General features: G+C 49.6%; 1 protein-coding gene across 7 annotated transcripts in view; it reads right to left on the minus strand.

Annotated features, from left to right (window-relative positions):
• Nucleotides 1-4,854: 4,854 nt before the first annotated feature.
• The window catches only part of atp11c (ATPase phospholipid transporting 11C), a 53,411-nt gene continuing 39,219 nt past the window's right edge, over nucleotides 4,855-19,046 (minus strand). Inside the window, exons 15-32 of one of the 7 annotated variants that reach the window (XR_004764367.1) lie at nucleotides 18,126-18,197; nucleotides 17,926-17,999; nucleotides 17,731-17,834; nucleotides 16,433-16,614; nucleotides 15,515-15,781; nucleotides 14,773-14,941; nucleotides 14,137-14,239; nucleotides 13,241-13,386; nucleotides 12,892-12,951; nucleotides 12,146-12,272; nucleotides 11,183-11,319; nucleotides 11,020-11,085; nucleotides 10,555-10,658; nucleotides 10,276-10,432; nucleotides 8,982-9,072; nucleotides 6,615-6,714; nucleotides 5,333-5,370; nucleotides 4,875-5,011 (exon numbers count right to left, since the gene is read on the minus strand). Coding sequence is in view for 6 of the 7 variants with exons in the window: in XM_035408907.1 (XP_035264798.1) it covers nucleotides 6,619-6,714; nucleotides 10,276-10,432; nucleotides 10,555-10,658; nucleotides 11,020-11,085; nucleotides 11,183-11,319; nucleotides 12,146-12,272; nucleotides 12,892-12,951; nucleotides 13,241-13,386; nucleotides 14,137-14,239; nucleotides 14,773-14,941; nucleotides 15,515-15,781; nucleotides 16,433-16,614; nucleotides 17,731-17,834; nucleotides 17,926-17,999; nucleotides 18,126-18,197 (1,864 nt within the window). In the remaining variant the exon portion in view is untranslated. Of the gene's footprint in view, nucleotides 5,012-5,332; nucleotides 5,371-6,614; nucleotides 6,715-8,981; nucleotides 9,073-10,275; nucleotides 10,433-10,554; nucleotides 10,659-11,019; nucleotides 11,086-11,182; nucleotides 11,320-12,145; nucleotides 12,273-12,891; nucleotides 12,952-13,240; nucleotides 13,387-14,136; nucleotides 14,240-14,772; nucleotides 14,942-15,514; nucleotides 15,782-16,432; nucleotides 16,615-17,730; nucleotides 17,835-17,925; nucleotides 18,000-18,125; nucleotides 18,198-19,046 lie in introns of all 7 variants that reach the window. The other 6 variants (XM_035408909.1, XM_035408907.1, XM_035408911.1 and 3 more) reach the window with 6 other exon arrangements.

The following is a 19,046-nucleotide window of genomic DNA, read 5'->3' on the forward strand; positions in this document are numbered from 1 at the left end:
CCCCCCCCACCCCCCCGGCCTCTACAGCAGAGTCACCTTGAGCCACCGGCAGAGTATCCAAAAAAACACCGCCCGCCCGATCCGCAGAGCGGACTGGCAGCCCGTCCCAAAAAAGTCAGCCCACCAGCGACGCAGCTCTCCCTCACACGCAGACAGAGGGGCGTACCGGGAGACCCCCTTCCCACATCAGGATGGCGGCGCGCATGCAGAGGGCTGGAGCGGGCCGCCTAAGCTCTTGAAAACGCACAGGGTCCCCTCCATCCCACCTTTCCCTCTCTCTCTCTCTCTCTCTCTCTCTCGCTCTGCTCTCAGCCCTTCGTGGCTGAGCCAGTGCGTCAGTACTGCGCTGTGCGCTGGGAGAGAGAGAGCGAGGCTCAGCCTCCTGACACGCTGCCAACTCCCCCTCTCCCTCTGCGCTTCCGCCCGGCTCGCTTTACAGGCCCCGCCCCCACCGCTCCGCTGCCTGTCAGCCGCTCCGCGCCAGCGGCGGCGGGCAGGGCGCTAATGCTAACGCTGCGGCTCGCTGTGCGTGAACTCCGTGTGAGCACTCCGCTGCGTGTGAACTCTGTGTGCAGGCGCTACTGCGTGTGAACTCTGTGTGCAGGCCCTGCTGCATGTGAACTCTGTGTGCAGGCCCTGCTGCGTATGAACTCTGTGTGCAGGCCCTGCTGCGTATGAACTCTGTGTGCAGGCCCTGCTGCGTGTGAACTGTGTGTGCAGGCCCTGCTGCATGTGAACTCTGTGTGCAGGCCCTGCTGCATGTGAACTCTGTGTGCAGGCGCTGCTGCGTGTGAACTCTGTGTGCAGGCCCTGCTGCGTGTGAACTCTGTGTGCAGGCGCTGCTGCGTGTGAACTCTGTGTGCAGGCGCTGCTGCGTGTGAACTCTGTGTGCAGGCCCTGCTGCGTGTGAACTCTGTGTGCAGGCCCTGCTGCGTGTGAACTCTGTGTGCAGGCCCTGCTGCGTGTGAACTCTGTGTGCAGGCGCTGCTGCGTATGAACTCTGGGCTCCGTCCGAGACCAAGTTAGCTGCTCTCTCTCTCTCGCATGCATGCCTAGAAAGACATTCCGCAGCAACTATAAACTAAGCGCTATTCCCTACACACACACACACACACACACACACACACACACACACACACACACACACACACACACACACACACACACACACACACACACACACACACACACACACACACACACACACACACACACACACACACACACACACACACACACACACACACACACACACACACAATGCTGCGATGATAAGCAAATAAACATGTAGACACAAGCAGTTTTCACGCAAAGAACTGAAGACAGGGCCTTGCGCCGTCTCCAACACATTTTAAGGCTTGCAGGCCTTGCCTATGCAGTTAAACGAAGACCTACACAGTCAAGCAGTAAAACAGGAGGTCATGTGACCAAGTCATATTGGAGATGGGAGGGGCTCCGAGCCTCTTCCTCACTTCAGCACACACTGGCACGCTCCCGCACACACAGTCAAATAAGGGCACCGGGACAGTGAAACAGCACACACACACACACAGCATATTTTAATGGTTTCTTTTATTACAGAAAGGTTTTTTTTCTGATTGATTGGACTTAGAGAGGTACATTCAGATAAGAGGTTCAGAGTTCCAAGGCTGCAGGAGATTGCTGAGCGTGTCTTTCCGTGAGCGCAGCGCCACCTTGTGGCAGTCTTCACTGCCCGGCACAGCACCCACTCCCCGTTCAGAGCATACAGACTTTTTTCACTTTTGTTTTGCGTTTTTTTTTTTTTTTTTTTTTGGGACATTTTCTTATTTCTTAGAAAAAATTTCTGGAAAAAACTTTGCATTAGAAAATGGTATCACATATGAACAATGTAATCACATCCTTTTTTTCAGTAGTCAGGCAAACATTACAATCTGAGAAATCCAAAGCTCTGAAGACAGCGTCTCAGATGTCAATTAAAGGTTTGTTTGTATTTTAATAATCACAGGCAACCCCCCATCCCTGCAGTTAACCCCTTTAAAACCAAGTCACATGACCAAGGGGTTCCCCCATCTCAGTCTCCGGAATTGTCTCAAGCACAGGGATGACAGTCTCTGATTGGACGAAGCTTGTAAACATAAAGGACACACACTAGCAGGGACACACTTAACTACTCAATCACCAAACTCCAAGGCAACACTTGGGAGTCAATTCTTTAGCAGGCAAACAGGCCTTTAAGAAAAACAAAAGGAAAAAATTTGTTTGGAAAAACTTGTTTTTGGTTGTGGATAATCGTTCTGGTCTCAGGTGAATGACACCACATTCAGGAGAGGTGATGAGACATACGCTTTGGGCGGAGCTAAGGAGAGGCTCGGAATCAGAACACGGTCACTCTACTGTACCCCTAAACTGCATACAAACTACAGTCTTTCTAAAAGGGATGCAGTCAATTCCATTTCAGTTCAGTAAACTGAGGAAATTCAACTGAAATTCTAATCGCGTACATTGAAAAATACCCAAAGAAGATTATGGGCCTTTTTCAGTCTATGTAAACACATTTTTTTTTATTTCCTGAATTGAAATGGAACAGGCCCCAATCGTATCCCTCCTCGTGAGGCTTCCTACTTATCGTCTGAAATACAAATAAATCACAACTCGATATTCTGCTCATAACTGCAGAACAGAAATAATAAATACAAAGGTGAAATCAGCCTGAATAGATCATAAGCTAACGAGATGTGTGTGAAGAATGCAAAATTAACTGTAAGACCCAGCATAAAAGGAGAAAGACTATATGCTCCAATTTTGAATACAATTCAGTGGCACCCTCTCCGTCACTGCTGATCCCAGATCAGTCATAAGCAGCCAGTCAGATCGGTGGGTGAGCCTCTTTTAGCCTTGGACCCTGGTCAGGGATCAGCACTGGTGGAGAGCAGGAGAGTCTGACCTCTATAAACTGCTGCTCTCTCGCTCTCTCAGGACTGCTCAAAGGGGATGGCTCAGGTAGACCTCAACCGATGCAATCTGATTAGTCATTCCCATTCATTTAAAAAAATCATGGCTATAAAAATATAACAATTTTGCAAGTAAAATCACACATTGCAATAAATATATCATATAGAATCACATACGCACAAACAAACAAGAATGAAAATCGTTCCGTAGTATTTTAAAAAGTGATTAAAGTAATGGCAATGTATAAATGGAATGTGTGAAGAATGAACTATAGACATCAATTATGGACATTAAAGGAACCCAACTCCCCCCCCAACCCCAGATGAGTGGCTTTTAGCCAAAGGCATGAAAGTGCAGAGCAACCCTGGGGTGGTGTGGGGAGGGGGTTGTGAGTTCACAGTGGAACAAACCTCCCCCCTCCCCCCCTCACTGGCAGGTAGACTGTGGTTGGCACGGTTACCTCAGAAAGGGGCACACAAATGTGCCCTCAAGGCCCCGCAAAATGGGACCTTATTAATCACCTTCCATATGTCCTAAAGCACACGCGTGTGTGTGTGTGTGTCCATGTACACGTATGCGCATAGGAACCTGTCAGACAAACGCCTGTCCAAAGATGAACAGTAGGATCACAGAGTCACAGGAAATTAAGCAAAATGGGCACACTGGAGAAGAGTTCAAACAAAAACACAAATATACAAGGAATGGCAAGTTCACCGCACAGCTCCTCTCTGAAGGATAAAGGAGATTTTTGGCATCCGGCACATATGTACACATACATGCATTTTCCCTCTGAACATTCTAGAAACTATGCTGACTGTATCTTCACTGGTTGGCTACAGAGACTGGGAGATGGTGGTAAGATGATAAAAGGCCAGATCAGGACATATTTAAAGCACTGACCAGGAGGCAAACTTACCTCCAGATCCCTTACGCACACCTACACTCGCATGCACCTTTTCCAGTGGGAGGAGCAGCGGAATTATCACGTACCGTCCAAGCACTGATCTCTCAAGTACCGGTCCCCCAACATCCCAGAATTCCAAACGGTTTGATGGGAGGAATAAAGCCGGCTGTGCGTGTTGAAAGGATACATCTATGGTCATCTCCCAGTTCTGTGTAGTACAGCTCTCATCTTTTAAGTTTAAGTTTACGACAAAGCAAATTTTGAATCTTGTGGACTGGAGTTCTGTCCTTGGCCCACTGTAACATTTCAATACTACTTTCAATAAAAAATATATATTTGCCATTTGAGCCCAGCTGATTGTTTCACAAACATGAAATTAGACCTGGGTCAAATAAATATTTGAAATACTTTGTTTTAGTCATTTGAAACCCCTGCAGACTACTGAAAAGATTAGAAAAAATAAATTCTTCATTCATGTGATGCACATTTTGGTTGGTAACGTTCCACTGAAAGTTCTCAGGGATCTGCAGGAGCATTTAGCAATTTTAATGGCACCTTAAAGTATTTTCAATACATGTTGGACCCAAGTCTATGACACTGTAACAAATTCTTTAAAAAGTTAATGAGGACACAAGGTCTTACTCCCCCCCTCCCCACCAGACTGTTCCCACGGCGACCGTGGCACGTGGCCTTGGCAGGCGTGTCCATTCATGCAGGTGCGGCATTCTGGGACAGCAGGAAGGAGGGTGGATGTGAGGTCGAATGAGCCTGAGGGGTGAGGGTGGGGGTGGGGGGCCGCCAACTTCCGCTGCACTGACGGAAAAAGGAAAGTGAGAGAAAAACCCGGAAAGCCACCCCCCTCTGTGGGAGAGCGAGACTGAGGAACAGTTAATGCAGTGCGAGCTGATTGGTCCGGAGGTCGCAGGCATGCAGGACGGTGTTGAGCTGCGGTAGAGTGCACACGCGTCAGAGGCCGGGCCTACTGCTTTATTCTTTATTTCATTTTTATCCTCTCTCTTTTTTTTTTTCTTTTTTAAAAAACAGGCAGCAGCCCAGACAGCTGGCGCAGAAGATGGGCGGGTCCTAGGCGAGGGGTCCTGTCAGCCACTCGTTCCAGTCCCTTTGCCCCCGCTCGTTCAAGTTCTTGTACGACAGCGGCGTGACATCAGCAATCTGCAGACAGACAGACAGACAGACGCCCATCACTCAAACGACCTCACTGACGCCACACTGCCAAGCTCACTGAGATGGACAGGACAGAGCAGAACCCAGATAACATAAGAAAGGCCGTATTCTGAAACAGGCAGAAAATTCATGCACAAACAGCCTTCTTTCTCCCCAAGTCCAGGATGAGGCGGGCACTCCTTTTTTCAAAAGCATGCCACTTTACGTCTGATTTCAAAACGTGATCTTTTATCAGTGAGGAAAGGAGACCAGGAGCAACGGAACCCACCAAAAGGATGAAATACAAGACATGAACCTCTGATGTTTTACCTTTACATGCCTACAGGTAGGAGAGGGTCTTCTGAAGGCTAGAGGAAACAAAAAGAACGTTTACAGGTAATAAATCGGACTAGCTAACCGCGCTTCATGTCTGGAGTTAGCCATTTTCTGCCTTTCTCAGAGATGAGGCATCCATTTTCCCCGAGTCTCCCTCGTACGAGCGGCAGTCAGTACAAGCGCTTAGCAACAGCATTCCACACCAGGCACGGACACCACAGACACGTGACACAGCATGCAGCAAGCAAAGCCCTGCTTAGGCAGGGGCTGGGGGGGGGGGGGGGAGGATAATGGCAACCTAGGGCACAAACACCAAACGACAGACGTGGCGACCGACGGTCAAGACTGGACCCCGATTACAAAACACCACAACCACCACAGCTACCAACAAAGACAGAGATCTGGAAAAGGGAAGTATTGCAGCACCTGTAATTATTTGTGAATATCAACACGCAATTACGGTCTCTCACACACACACACACACACACCCACACCCACATATACACACAACCTCGTGACACAGAAGAACCCCACACCAGAGTGCCTCAGGCCATTTAGTTCATTTTAAAAAGGGAACGAGCCACAGGAAATTAACTGTGAAAACATGCAGGGGCTTGAAAGATTGAGTGTATCAGAGGGAGACAGTGAGAAGGCTGAGAGAAGGACGCAGCATTTACTCCCAGTTGACGACTCAGTTGGTGTCAACAAGTGGATGGTCTTTTATTCTTTTTTATAGGCAACCCAAATTCATTACATAGAATCAATTTTTTTATGGTTTATAAAAACAGTCCCTTTGACTGCCATCTACAGGTGAGTGATGAAGATCACATTGTATATCTAAGCTCAAATGTTTTGAGTTTGTGGAACCTTAGTTTCCCTATCACAACCAAACAATTAAGGCCAGAACTTGTTTTTGATACAGTCTGTCTGGGAGTATCAACAAGGGATTCACATAGCAAGTGCTGCCACCTGTTGTACAGATTTAAATTTTGCTCCAGATGCTCCAGAAGTGTCTGTTATAAGGAATGCTGTTTCTTGGCAACACAGAAGTCAGCAGGATGGGCTGAATATTTTCACAGCCATGTGAGGATCTCCATGCTGTCTCACATCCACTGGGGGGCACTGTTTCAGCTAGCTGTTTTGGTTCTGAGAGCGAGAGAATGGGTTTTGTACCCTTCAGGTGCAGAGAGGGAGGGACAGTTGTTTTCATTCATTCTGATTAGTGGAATCACCAGACCTGACAGACACCTGGGAGGGAGGGGGCGTGGTCTGATACCTGTTCAATTGACAGTATTGGACTCGTCTGAAAAGGTTCTCATGAGCAGGGGCCTGGCTGAAGACTGGGGGGACCCCACGCCCGACTGAGCCGGCTTCTTCTGGAAGGGCGAGGCAAGAGACACTTAGACCCGCACAGCCAGCGCTCGCACACTCACACACACTTACACGCACGCACACATACACATACACATACACACGAGCACATACACACGCTTACACGCACGCACATGCACACATACACATACATACGCACACATACACACACTTACACGCACGCACACACATTTACACACGCACGCACATTCTCTCACTCACTCACTCACACACTCACTCACACGCACACGCTCTCACACATGCGCACACTACCAACACACACATGCGCACACACGCACACACCCAGGCTACCGACACACACACACACAGACAGTCCAATAGTGCACACCACCACACGTACACAGACACACACATAGACAGAAAAACCTATCAACACATGCCCACACACTGAAAAAATCAGGATGCAACAACACACCTTGTTACTGCATCAATAAAAACTTTTTTAAAGTCTCAGATTTTGGACAACATAAGATCCTTGATGTATTTTATCAATTTTTCAATAAACTGAAAAACTGAATAGTACGGAACATAGTATTGCGTGGAAGTCAATTTTAAAAAAACAATTAAAAAAAAAAAACATCAGGCTTCCACGCAATACTATGATTCATACTATGATTCATACTAACACATTTGGCACTGTCAAGTACAAAGTTGGTGTGCGTCAGGTCCAAGCGTACTACTGGGGTGAACTTAAGGGCTCATTAATGTTCAGCATTCTAATCACACAACCACAGACGCAGGAATCCTCACTCACTCATGCACAATAAGACACACACACACACACACACGCGCACACACACTAGGACATCCCACCGCAGGTGTGGCGGGGCGCATCACTGGGTCTGCGGCGGGGCCTACGACAAGCATGCAGGTGACCTTTGCCCCCACGCGACCCCGCCTCTCTTAGCGTGCTTCACTCGCTGGGACAGGCATGCAGACAGAGCAGACGCCAGGCCAGGCAGACGGGGCCCGTCCCACCCCGCGGCGCGGTGCAGCGCCGTTCCACACAGCCCCCCGAGCGCCGTTTCACAACCACAACCACGACCACAACCACACGAACCAGGTCAGTGACAGGCCTCAGTGACCTTCGAGCCAGGTGCTGCCAGATTCAGCAGGTCACACAAAAATGACCTCTGCGTTTAATGGGAGGGTCATTAACTATGGCTTCAAACGTAACTTCCTTTAACCGCATCACATGACATCACAGCAGATGCATGTATCGTCTGTACGAGAGACACACCCTCCAGGATAGGTAGCAATGGGACACTGCCGTTGTGTCACTGTGCAAGGTTGGCAACAGAGGCAGACAGGGGAGGTATGGGGAACAGGGCAGCGAAACGTTTGTATACTTGAAAGCAAGACAGCAGCGATACTTCCAAGCGAGAGACAGGCTGTGCCCCAATACGAAGACAGCTGCCTCGCTGCCTGCGTCCTTCGTGAGCTCCCTCTGAAGGCAGCGCCCTAACGGAAAAGGAACTTCAAAAGGCAGCGAATTTGGGACGCACGTCGAAGGCAGAATGACGTCACAGAGAGTTTGTGTACCCATGAACTCGTTACACCTGACCGGCTTTTACTTTCCAACTAAGAGGCCCAATGCAAATAAATACTGATTCTGCCATTGTAGCTGAAATTGTTACAAGTCTCCATTTAAGGGAAAACTAAATTTGTCTTTTTACGTTCAAATAAGTACATAACTAGTCACTAGTTCAGCAACTTTTTAAACAGATTATCACGTTAAGTATTTCGGTGTGTTCGCTGGATAGCCAAATTAGTGCTACGTTATCTTGTTCTATTGGGAAGTAACGCGATTACTAGCCAGTTATTGGGTTAGTTCAGAGAAAGCTCATACAGGCTTAAAAACATTAAATACATTATTCCAGTGTATTAAATAACTAAAATGTACCTTTAGATATGACTACAACAAATTATGGAATTCACTGCATATTCACAGTTTTATCACTTCACTGATTTGAGCGGCCATTAATTTAACGTCCGAGGCAATTGCAAAGACTCATGGGATAGCTTTCCAGCTGAAGGATGCATCAGATGTTGCCTTTTAACCAAAATCAGACATCTTAGAGGGACGCATTTTTGGGACGTGCCTACGAAGGATAAGTGTGGAAAAATAGCGAAAATGCCGCCTTCTAAGGTAGCTGTCTTCGTATTGGGCCACAGAGCAGGCACAACTGGCAGCCTAAATCAACTCTTGAAAAGGTGCGGAAATGAAGAGGAGGACAGGCAGGAGGAAGACCTCAGTCACTCCAGGAAAAGCTGTGAGTGCTGGCGGTCTGCGACAGCATGAAGATAGTGGAGGTCCCAGAGGAAGGAAGACGTTGCTTCATCTACAGCATGACAGGCAGGGGGGGGGGAAAAAACAACAAAAAACAAGAGTGAATAAGAGCGAAAAGGAAGAGAGAGGGAGAGAGACAGAAGGCAAAGGAAAGGAGTGCTGGCAGAGGGGGAAACGCATGCATGTTTCCACGCCGAGTGACCACAGAATGTTTCAAAGTGAGGGCGAAGAGAACCGTCCCTGGCTTCAGCTCAAAAATGGGAGGGGCCTGTGATCATGTGACCACGACCCGGCTGAGCTGGTTGACGGCTCTCGTAGACTGGCCTGAGTGCCATGACTAGCGACAGAGAATCATCAATGCATGTACAAAAACAGAGATCAAATATACCTGCCTATGACTTTCAATGGGGGGGGGGGAGGGGGGGAGTTTAAATGACTTAAAGGGCTAAAAATCCACAAACAGACACAGAAACGTGGGACACAGAATGAGGGAGACTGCACTGGGCCAGACTGACATCCCATCCATAAGAAGAGTGACAGACAAACACACTTGGGGGGCGATGACTGTGAGACTGATTTGTGGAGACCGCTGGGCTCTTCCAGACTGGGCAAACCTATTCGCCTGCTAGTGAGGGAACAGTGAAGAAAAGAAACTGCATCATGAGCAGAGGAGAGAGGACCTGAGTTCTTATACACGGAGAAGAGCAAAGAGACTCAGACTGACGGCAATATCAGAGGGGTGGGGCAGGATTGGTGTGATTATGACGTGAAGAGGAGTGCACCAAAAGAGGACTCGAGGAGTCACAAGAAAAAAGGAGGGGAAAGAAAGCAGAGAAAACAGAGGGGGATTAAAAAGAGGGGATGACTTGGGTAAAACTGGGCATCAGAAGGAGGGGAGACAGAGAGGAAGGGGAGAGGAGAGAGAGAGAGGAGGAGAAGAGATGGAGAGCAGAGAGGAGGAGGAGAGGTGGAGAGTAGAGACAGAGAGGGGACGTAGAGGAGGTAGAGAGCAGTGACAGAGAGGAAGAGGAGAAGAGGTAGAGAGCAGAGAGAGAGGGGGGGAGGATAGGAGGTAGGGAGCACAGACAGAGATGGGAGGAGAGGAGGTAGGGAGCAGACACAGAGAGGGGAGGAGAGGAGGTAGAGAGCAGACACAGAGAGGGGAGGAGAGGAGGTAGAGAGCAGACACAGAGAGGGGAGGAGAGGAGGTAGAGAGCAGACACAGAGAGGGGGGGAGAGGAGGGCGGGGCCGTACCTGGCGGGGGTGGGGGCCACGGGGGGGGCGGAGCACGGCGAACAGGATGTCGGGGAGCAGACTCAGCAGGATGAGCAGGATGATGACCAGCCAGGCCGACACCGAGCTCAGCATGTTAGCGAAGACGAAGTACAGCCGCTGATGCTTCAGGAAGGGCCTGTGGGGGGAGGAGGGGGGAGACACCACAGTCACTCACACCCCCACACACAAACCCGCAGCCGATGCTCTTAAAGGGTTTTTGTGTTTGCGAGCTGTCCAGCAGGGCGGCGCCGTGCTCACCATATGATGCCGCCCCAGAAGAAGCTGAAGAAGACGTAGAAGGCCAGGGAGCCCCAGATGACAAAGTGGTTGATCCACGTCCAGTGCCGCGTGTCCAGAGCCAGCTGTGAACACACAGCAGGGATCAGTCGGTTTTCCTATAAACCCTCATATCCGCTTGAGAGGGCAGTCTAGCTATTAATAAAGCCATTTATTTTCCTGCCACCACAAAAAAAACTAAAGGAAAGGAATGAGCCCAATTGTGTCTGGTGCGGTGTAATATTTTTAAAACTAACAAGACAATAAACGAGCTGCAATAGTTTCCAACTGGGCTGTACAAGAAGGCGGATTTAGTTGAATACTGGGCTAGGGCATAGGCTCAGTTCTCAAATATCACTTGGCAAGCCCAGACTGCTTATGGCTAAAATAAACTTTTCAAAGTTAATGAGCTTTTTTCGGGCAATGTTTACAAAGAAGTATTTTTACCTTAAGGGTGACAGTGAAGACGAGGACTGTAAAAACTATGGTCCCAAACGACCAGTTTCCAAACACCTACAGAAGAGGAGCACAGGGCTGAGGTTAGTTTGAACGCCGGGCTGAAATGTCCGGGACGGGCGTGGCAGTGCGGGGGGCGGAGCGCGCGGCAGACCTGGCCGTTGTCCTGTAGTGCGGGGTTTCCGAAAAGGTAGTGCACTCCGAAGAAGAAGACCAGACCGTGGAACAAGCCCAGCAATGACCAGTACAGGAAGGGACCCCAACGCAGCATCGCGTTCTTCCCTATCACCCGGAGAGAGAGAGAGAGAGAGAGAGAGAGAGAGAGAGAGAGAGAGAGGGAGAGAGAGAGAGAGAGAGAGAGAGAGAGAGAGAGAGAGAGAGAGAGAGAGAGAGAGAGAGAGAGGCAGAGACAGAGAAAGAGAGGGAGACAGAAAGGAGAGAGATTGGGATAGAGAAAGACCGAGCAAGAGCGAGAGAGAGAGAGAGAGGAAGGAGAAAAGTTTGGTAGGGAGGGAGAACGATAAATTAAGAAGTTACTGCGCTAGACGGTGAAGTGCAGACTTTTGATTTACGCAATGAAATAAAAGTAATACATCATCAGAAGGACCATGAACCATGAATTATAAAGGACATTAACATTCCAGTGCCAAGAAGGGAAAAAAAGACATCAGCAGTCTGTCCTCGCCTAAAACGCGTATCATGATTGGATGATTATGGTCTAAATGTTTTTTTTCCCCCAGTTTCGTTTTAATACTTCAGCGGCATTGGGAAATGAAACACCTGTGAGGATGCACTTCAGAATGCGATAAGAATTAGCAGCTTTACTGTAGATTAAACTGTGATCTGCATGGGAACTGAAGCAGCTTCATGAAGGCAAAGGGCGGTATTTCACAAAGCAGGATTATGGAGTTCGCTGGGTAACTAAAAGTAAAACTGAAACCCAGAACAGCTCTTTTTACTTCAGTCCATGCTCCAGATTTGGGTGGGTTTCCGGGTTTTACCCGGTACAGTTACCCAGTTAACTCTGTTGTCCTGTTTAGTGAAAGAAGGCCCGGAGCGGCAGACTGGGAGATATTTTTTCTGAACGAGAGCAGGATGTTTCCCCGGCTCCCTCACCTGTACAGGCTGGCATCGTCCAGCAGGATCTCCATGCTGATGTGCTGCTCCAGGAGGCTGTAGGCCAGGATGGGCATAGAGGTGAAGCAGATGTTGTACATCGTCAGATAGGCTGCATCGTACAAGGGCTGGGGAGGAGGGCAGGGAGGGGCAGCCAGGGGTTAATACCACACAGAGAGGAACACGCGTGCGCACTGACCCAACACGCACGCACACGCACGCACACGTACACACACGCACACACGCACAGAGCTGCAGAACAACCTGGTTCTGTGGTGCCATCATCGCAAAACGAAGAGCACCTACAAGTCTGTTGTGCAGCAATATGCAAATGCATATCTGAGCATATTCACACATGTACATAGACAAATATGCACATGTTGATGTATGTATACAAATGCAAACATACACAGGTGTGTGTACAAATAATAAAAGAATAATGAGTATACACACTTCTTTTGGTGGATATGCATCTAGTGTCAGCAGTGTAATAACACTAGTTGGCTGCGTGTTAAGTGTGTTATGACTGCAGTGTGTATATTTGATGTGACTGTGTTATACTGAGTGTGAATGTTTATAAATGTATACATATACGATATACGCATGTATCATTGACCAGGCACTCCGGGAGCAGAGAGGGGAAGGAGAGTTTATAGGGGAGGAACACAGACATCTGGAGATGCTCCTGATTGGTCGGCCCTGATTGGGTCGAGACCAGGTCCAGGTGACCGCAGCAGGAGCGCTCACCTGCTGTGAATATCCACAGAAAAACTGGAACAAGAACTGAGGTAAAATGAAGCAAAGATTCTGAAAGAGAGAGAGAAGAGAGAGGTAAAGACGAGCGATGTTTGGCCGTCGCTCTCTGTCAGGACGAGTTGACCATTCGCTGCCATCTTTTCACAGCGGCTTGAATGGTAACACCACAGACTCAAGGCGCACAGGACATCATTTGTAAAACTTACACTTTATGGTACCTACTTTTAGGGTACAGATGAGCCTATCTTGCTATTGCAGTGTACCAAACTAAATAAAGAGAGCACGTGTTCCTGAAGCCCTCACACTACAGCCTGCTCTGGGTCTGTGCGACCCGTCCTACCTTGTAGAAGAAGTACTGCACCAGGTGGGCGATGCGGACATAGTACAGGTGCCCGTGGGCCAGCAACAGCTTCTTCAGGTGCTTGAGTTTCGGGATGGCGTAGTCGCTGTTCCGCACTGCCTGCCGCCCCTCTTTCCCCTTTATACCTGAAGAGCGCACGGGGCGGGGCGAACAGGGGTACGGGTGAGCGCCTTTCCAAAGTTAAAACTGAGGTCGAACATTCTGAGGGGCTGAAGTGCCTATTAGCCCTTCTGGCCTAGGCCATTTACGAACCGGTAACATTATGATTCATCATCAGCGCATGTGCCAGGTTATCCAGTAAGTGGAAAAGCAATATGCTAAGTATTCTTATGTAAGCTCAGTATATCAGCTGTGTAAAATATTCATAAGCAGACCTGGTTGTTTCGCTCACCCACCAGCAGGGGGTGCTAGTCGCCCCATCGCTCGTGTATTTTTTTCTGTAATGGAGAGCACCTTTAAGCAGCCTATTCAAGAAGCCGTTTGGCTTCTTCACACGCTCTGTCCAGCCATGATTCCGCCTACACAGCACGTCAAGTCTCGTTTTTCTTAGGATGCAGCAAGCTTCTTTTTTTTTTTTGGAACAAACAATGATTCTGTTTTGGCAAACCTGGTGTCGGGTCTGATCGTGTTGAGTACTTGTCAGAGTGCATGCGTATCCGTGCTCAGAAGCTGACAGGCTGACAAGGCTTAAGATGTGGAATCGGGGTTTTGAGGATGAGTACTGAGCTCTGTTTCGGAAGCTAAACCGCTAAAAACCAGGCTCAGGGCCAGAGCTGGAGGGCTACTTCAGTGCCGAGATTCAGGGTGATGGAGCAGAAGGCTCGTACCGATTAGTCACTAATCATGAATTATTAATCGGCTGAGAGACATCTCACCTATCCCCACGTGCGCCTCCAGGATCATGCTGACGTCATTGGCTCCGTCTCCAATGGAGAGCGTGATGGGGTTCCCTTTGGAGTTCTTAACCATCTTCACAATCTGGAAGGGGATGGAGAGATGGGGAGAAAGAAAGGAGATGGGAGTGGGAGGTGGAGAAAGGAGGAGGGAGGAGGGAGGAGGAAGTGTGTGACGATAGAGGGAGGGGGGGATGCAGAAGAAGAGAGGGGAAGGATAATGGAGGAAGAGATGGAGGGAGGTTAAGAGAGACAGAAAAAGTGAGGAAGAAGGAGGGAAGGATTGAGGAAGGGAAAACGAGGTTGGAATATAGAAACAAAGGAATAGTAAGTGACAGAGAAGGAGAGAAAAAGAGATTAAACAGAGCACTCAATCTCCCCCTATCGAGCCACAGAAGACCTGGCAGGGTCAGTGCCAGGCCAATGCAGACTCCTGCCCACATAATTAGAGCTGATATGAATGTAATCACAGACTCCTCCATACGCTCAGAGCCCGGGCGTAATCCAAGCAGGGCAAGCAGGGCAGCGCCCCGGGCACACTGCCCCCTGGCAGGGCGTCCCGTCCCGTCCCGCCCCGTCCCACCCCGCCCCGCCCCGCCCCGTCCCGCCCAAGCTCACCTGGGCCTTCTGCAGGGGGGCCATGCGGCAGCAGAGCACGGCCGAGCAGCTCTGGCTGATCTGCAGGAACAGGCTCTTGTAGCGCCGGGCGCTAGCGTCGTTCATCACCAGGGAGAGCGCCGCGCCGTCCACGATGAAGCCGTACTCCTGCGTCGCCGCCGACCACCTCCTGTCGCGCGGTCAGGGGGCGTTACTGAGCACGTCGATGCTTAACACTGCCACACAAACACCTCTTCACGCATGCACACGTGCGCACCTTTGCACAATGCATTCAAGTGGGAAGCAGCTTGTTTCTTTATCTTTTCTTTATGCTTTGGGTAGTCTATCATGTAATTTGACCATTTATGTAAGGCTCTGACCCTTGACCCACGTTTGTGTTCACTGAGGGCCCTAGACCCCAGTGCTGCACTCACATCAACCAGAGGCTAACTGGACTCGTGGGACTTTCAATTGACAAAACAATAATTACATTACCGGTCTTTAGCAGACGCTCTTATCCAGAGAGACTCACATACCTTTTTAACATAGTATCCCATTATACAGCTGGATATTTACTGAAGCAATTCAGGTTAAGTACCTTGTTCAAGGGTACAACAGCAGTGTACTTGCATGGGATTTGACCCTGCAACCTGGGTCACAAGCCCATCTCCCTAACCGTTATACTACAATCAATTAATTCATGACCTCTGCCCTTTCCCTCTCCCGCCTGACAGAGAGAGGTTACCGGACGCTCAGCGCTGACCTGGTGACCCCGGCCTTCGCGGGTGGGGCGTCCTGCACCGTCCTCTTGTGGTAGTCCAGCAGGAGCTCCTGCAGACGCTCCTCGCGCCTTTGGCCTCCCTCCTCCAGGGTGCGCACCGTCAGCTCCAGCAGCTCCGTGCCCCGCTGGAACAGCCGGCAGGCGTAGCACGTGGACTTGGCCGTCTCCATCTTGTCCCCCGTCAGTACCCACACTTTCATGCCTGCTCCCTGCAGCGCCTCCATGGTCTCGGCCGCCTCCTCCTGCAGTCTGAGGAGAGGAGAGGAGGGGAGAGGAGAGGAGAGGAGAGGAGAGGAGAGGAGAGGAGAGGAGAGGAGAGGAGAGGAGAGGAGAGGAGAGGAGAGGAGAGGAGAGGAGAGGAGAGAGAGGAGAGGAGAGGAGAGGAGGGGAGAGGAGGGGAGAGGAGAGGAGAGAGAGGAGAGGCGAGGATAGGATGGGAGAGGATGGGAGAGGAGAGGAGGGGAGGGGAGGGGAGAGGAGAGGAGAGGAGGGAAGGAGAGAGGAGAGAGAAACAAGCCTTGCTGTTCACCTGAACTGGCGCTTACAGGAAACACAATGGCACAACTGCCACCGTCGACAGAGTAAAGACACTACAACATACAGAAATAAATGCTGCCTGTACAACAAGAATCCTTTCCTGGGTCATTTTTAAAATGCTAGCCTGAAGGCTAGCCACCCTCAGAGATGATTTAGACTCTGAGGAGATGTCCTACACCTCTAAAACTCGTCTTGTCTGGCGCTGTTCTCATTATGATCATACGTGTTGTAATTGTAACTGGTACTTAATTAAGGCAGCTGTAAAATGCCTGTGGTGACAGTTCAGGTCTCAGGCCCAGGATGAGGTGGACGGTGCATTGGTCTGTAAGGGTGTTGGTCCGGCGCAGTTTGGCTAGCACAGACCTGTCCTCCACGGCCGTGGCTCCTATCAGGCTCAGGCCGGTCTCCACCTGGTTGTAGACGGCCATGAGCCTCTCCTCCCGGTCCTGCAGGGCCAGGCGAGCGTCCCTGAGCCCAGCGTCGGCCTGAGCGAACTCCTCCACGCTCATCTCCTTATAGGCCACGCACAGCGTGCGGTAGCCCTCCTGAGAAACAAACACACACATACACGCGCGCATGCGCACACACACGCACACACACACACACACACACACATACACACGCATGCGCACACACACACACACACACGCATGCACACACACACGCACACACACACACACACACACACACACACACACACACACACACACACGCGCGCATGCGCACACACACACACACGCATGCACACACACACGCACACACACACACACACACACACACACACACACACACATACACGCGCGCATGTGCACATACACACGCGCGCGCATGCACAAACACACACACACACATATACACATGCATGCACACACGCACAAGCATGCACACACAAAAAAGCGCACGCAAAAGAGCACAGGCACACACACACACACACACATTCATACGCAGAAGAGAACACGCACACACACACACACACACCCAAAGTTTACTTTAAGCAACTGAAATAAAGCAGAAACACTACAGACATTTAGAAAGATCTCGAACACGTCTTGGATAGCGCTTACAGTATACACAGTTGCTATGCTACATAAAAGGTATAAAATGACAAAATCGGAGCAGAAACAACTGCAGAAAAATGAGTGTAGAAGCTGACTAGACAGACTGTGTGCAATAGGAGACAGAAGTGTGTGTGATAGGAGACAGAAGTGTGTGATAGGAGACAGAAGTGTGTGTGATAGGAGACAGATGTGTGTGTGATAGGAGACAGAAGTGTGTGTGATAGGAGACAGAAGTGTGTGTGATAGGAGACAGAAGTGTGTGATAGGAGACAGATGTGTGTGTGATAGGAGACAGAAGTGTGTGTGATAGGAGACAGATGTGTGTGTGATAGGAGACAGAAGTGTGTGTGATAGGAGACAGAAGTGTGTGTGATAGGAGACAGACTGTGTGCAATAGGAGACAGAAGTGTGTGTGATAGGAGACAGAAGTGTGTGTGATAGGAGACAGAAGTGTGTGTGATAGGAGACAGACTGTGTGCAATAGGAGACAGAAGTGTGTGTGATAGGAGACAGAAGTGTGTGTGATAGGAGACAGAAGTGTGATTCCAGCAGTGTGTGCGTAAGGAGGTTCCTCCGGTTCAACCACGCGGTTTAGACTCTGACCGTGGCGTTGCGTTCCACGTGCATGCGTATCCTGTCCACCTCCTCCGGCTTCACGCGGGGGAAGATGGAGGAGTCGGCGCCCTTGCAGAACAGCAGCGTTTCCCCTGAGCGGAGAGAGAGGGGTCAGAGGAGCCCGTTTCTCCCGCAAGCTCTCAACGGTCACCAACGCACCCGAGAGGACCGCAAAAAACTCACCCGTCTTTGACTTCACGATCACGCTCATCCGTCTCCGCACGGGGTCAAAGTTCAACACGTGAAGCAGCTCATACCTTAGGGACAGAACAGACTTTACAAACGTCTTACTCCAAACTAAAAGAAAAACATACTTAACAACCTGACAACATAAGCCAGTATAAATAAATGTAAAATCTCAAAGCAAACACGCGGTGACTTACGATTCCACATCGTTATTCCGGTTCATGATTTTCATCTGTTTACACTCCAGCCCCAGGAAAGTGAAGCCATACCTGCGAATGAGCAGAGCGGAGCGTGATGAGGAACACAGATGCATCCTGTGTACTGCGCTGACTGTTCCTCACACACAGCATGTTTTCTCTACGCTCAAGGTCAAAGCTCCTCACACACTGAATGTTCACTCAACACATGAGGTCAAAGTTCCTCACACACTGAATGTTCACTCAACACATGAGGTTAATGCTCCTCACACACTGAATGTTCACTCAACACATGAGGTCAAAGCTCCTCACACACTGAATGTTCACTCAACACATGAGGCCAATGCTCCTCACACACTGAATGTTCACTCAACACATGAGGTTAATGCTCCTCACACACTGAATGTTCACTCAACACATGAGGTCAAAGCTCCTCACACACTGAATGTTCACTCAACACATGAGGTTAATGCTCCTCACACACTGAATGTTCACTCTACACAAGAGGCCAATGCTCCACACACACTGAATGTTCACTCTACACAAGAGGCCAATGCTCCACACACACTGAATGTTCACTCTACACAAGAGGCCAATGCTCCACACACACTGAATGTTCACTCTACACAAGAGGCCAATGCTCCACACACACTGAATGTTCACTCTACACAAGAGGCCAATGCTCCACACACACTGAATGTTCACTCTACACAAGAGGCCAATGCTCCACACACACTGAATGTTCACTCTACACAAGAGGCCAATGCTCCACACACACTGAATGTTCACTCTACACATGAGGCCAAAGCTCCTCACACACTGAATGTTCACTCAACACATGAGGTCAAAGCTCCTCACACACTGAATGTTCACTCAACACATGAGGTCAAAGCTCCTCACACACTGAATGTTCACTCTACA

The sequence above is a fragment of the Anguilla anguilla genome, chromosome 3, assembly GCF_013347855.1.
Source record: "Anguilla anguilla isolate fAngAng1 chromosome 3, fAngAng1.pri, whole genome shotgun sequence".
NCBI lineage: Eukaryota > Metazoa > Chordata > Actinopteri > Anguilliformes > Anguillidae > Anguilla > Anguilla anguilla.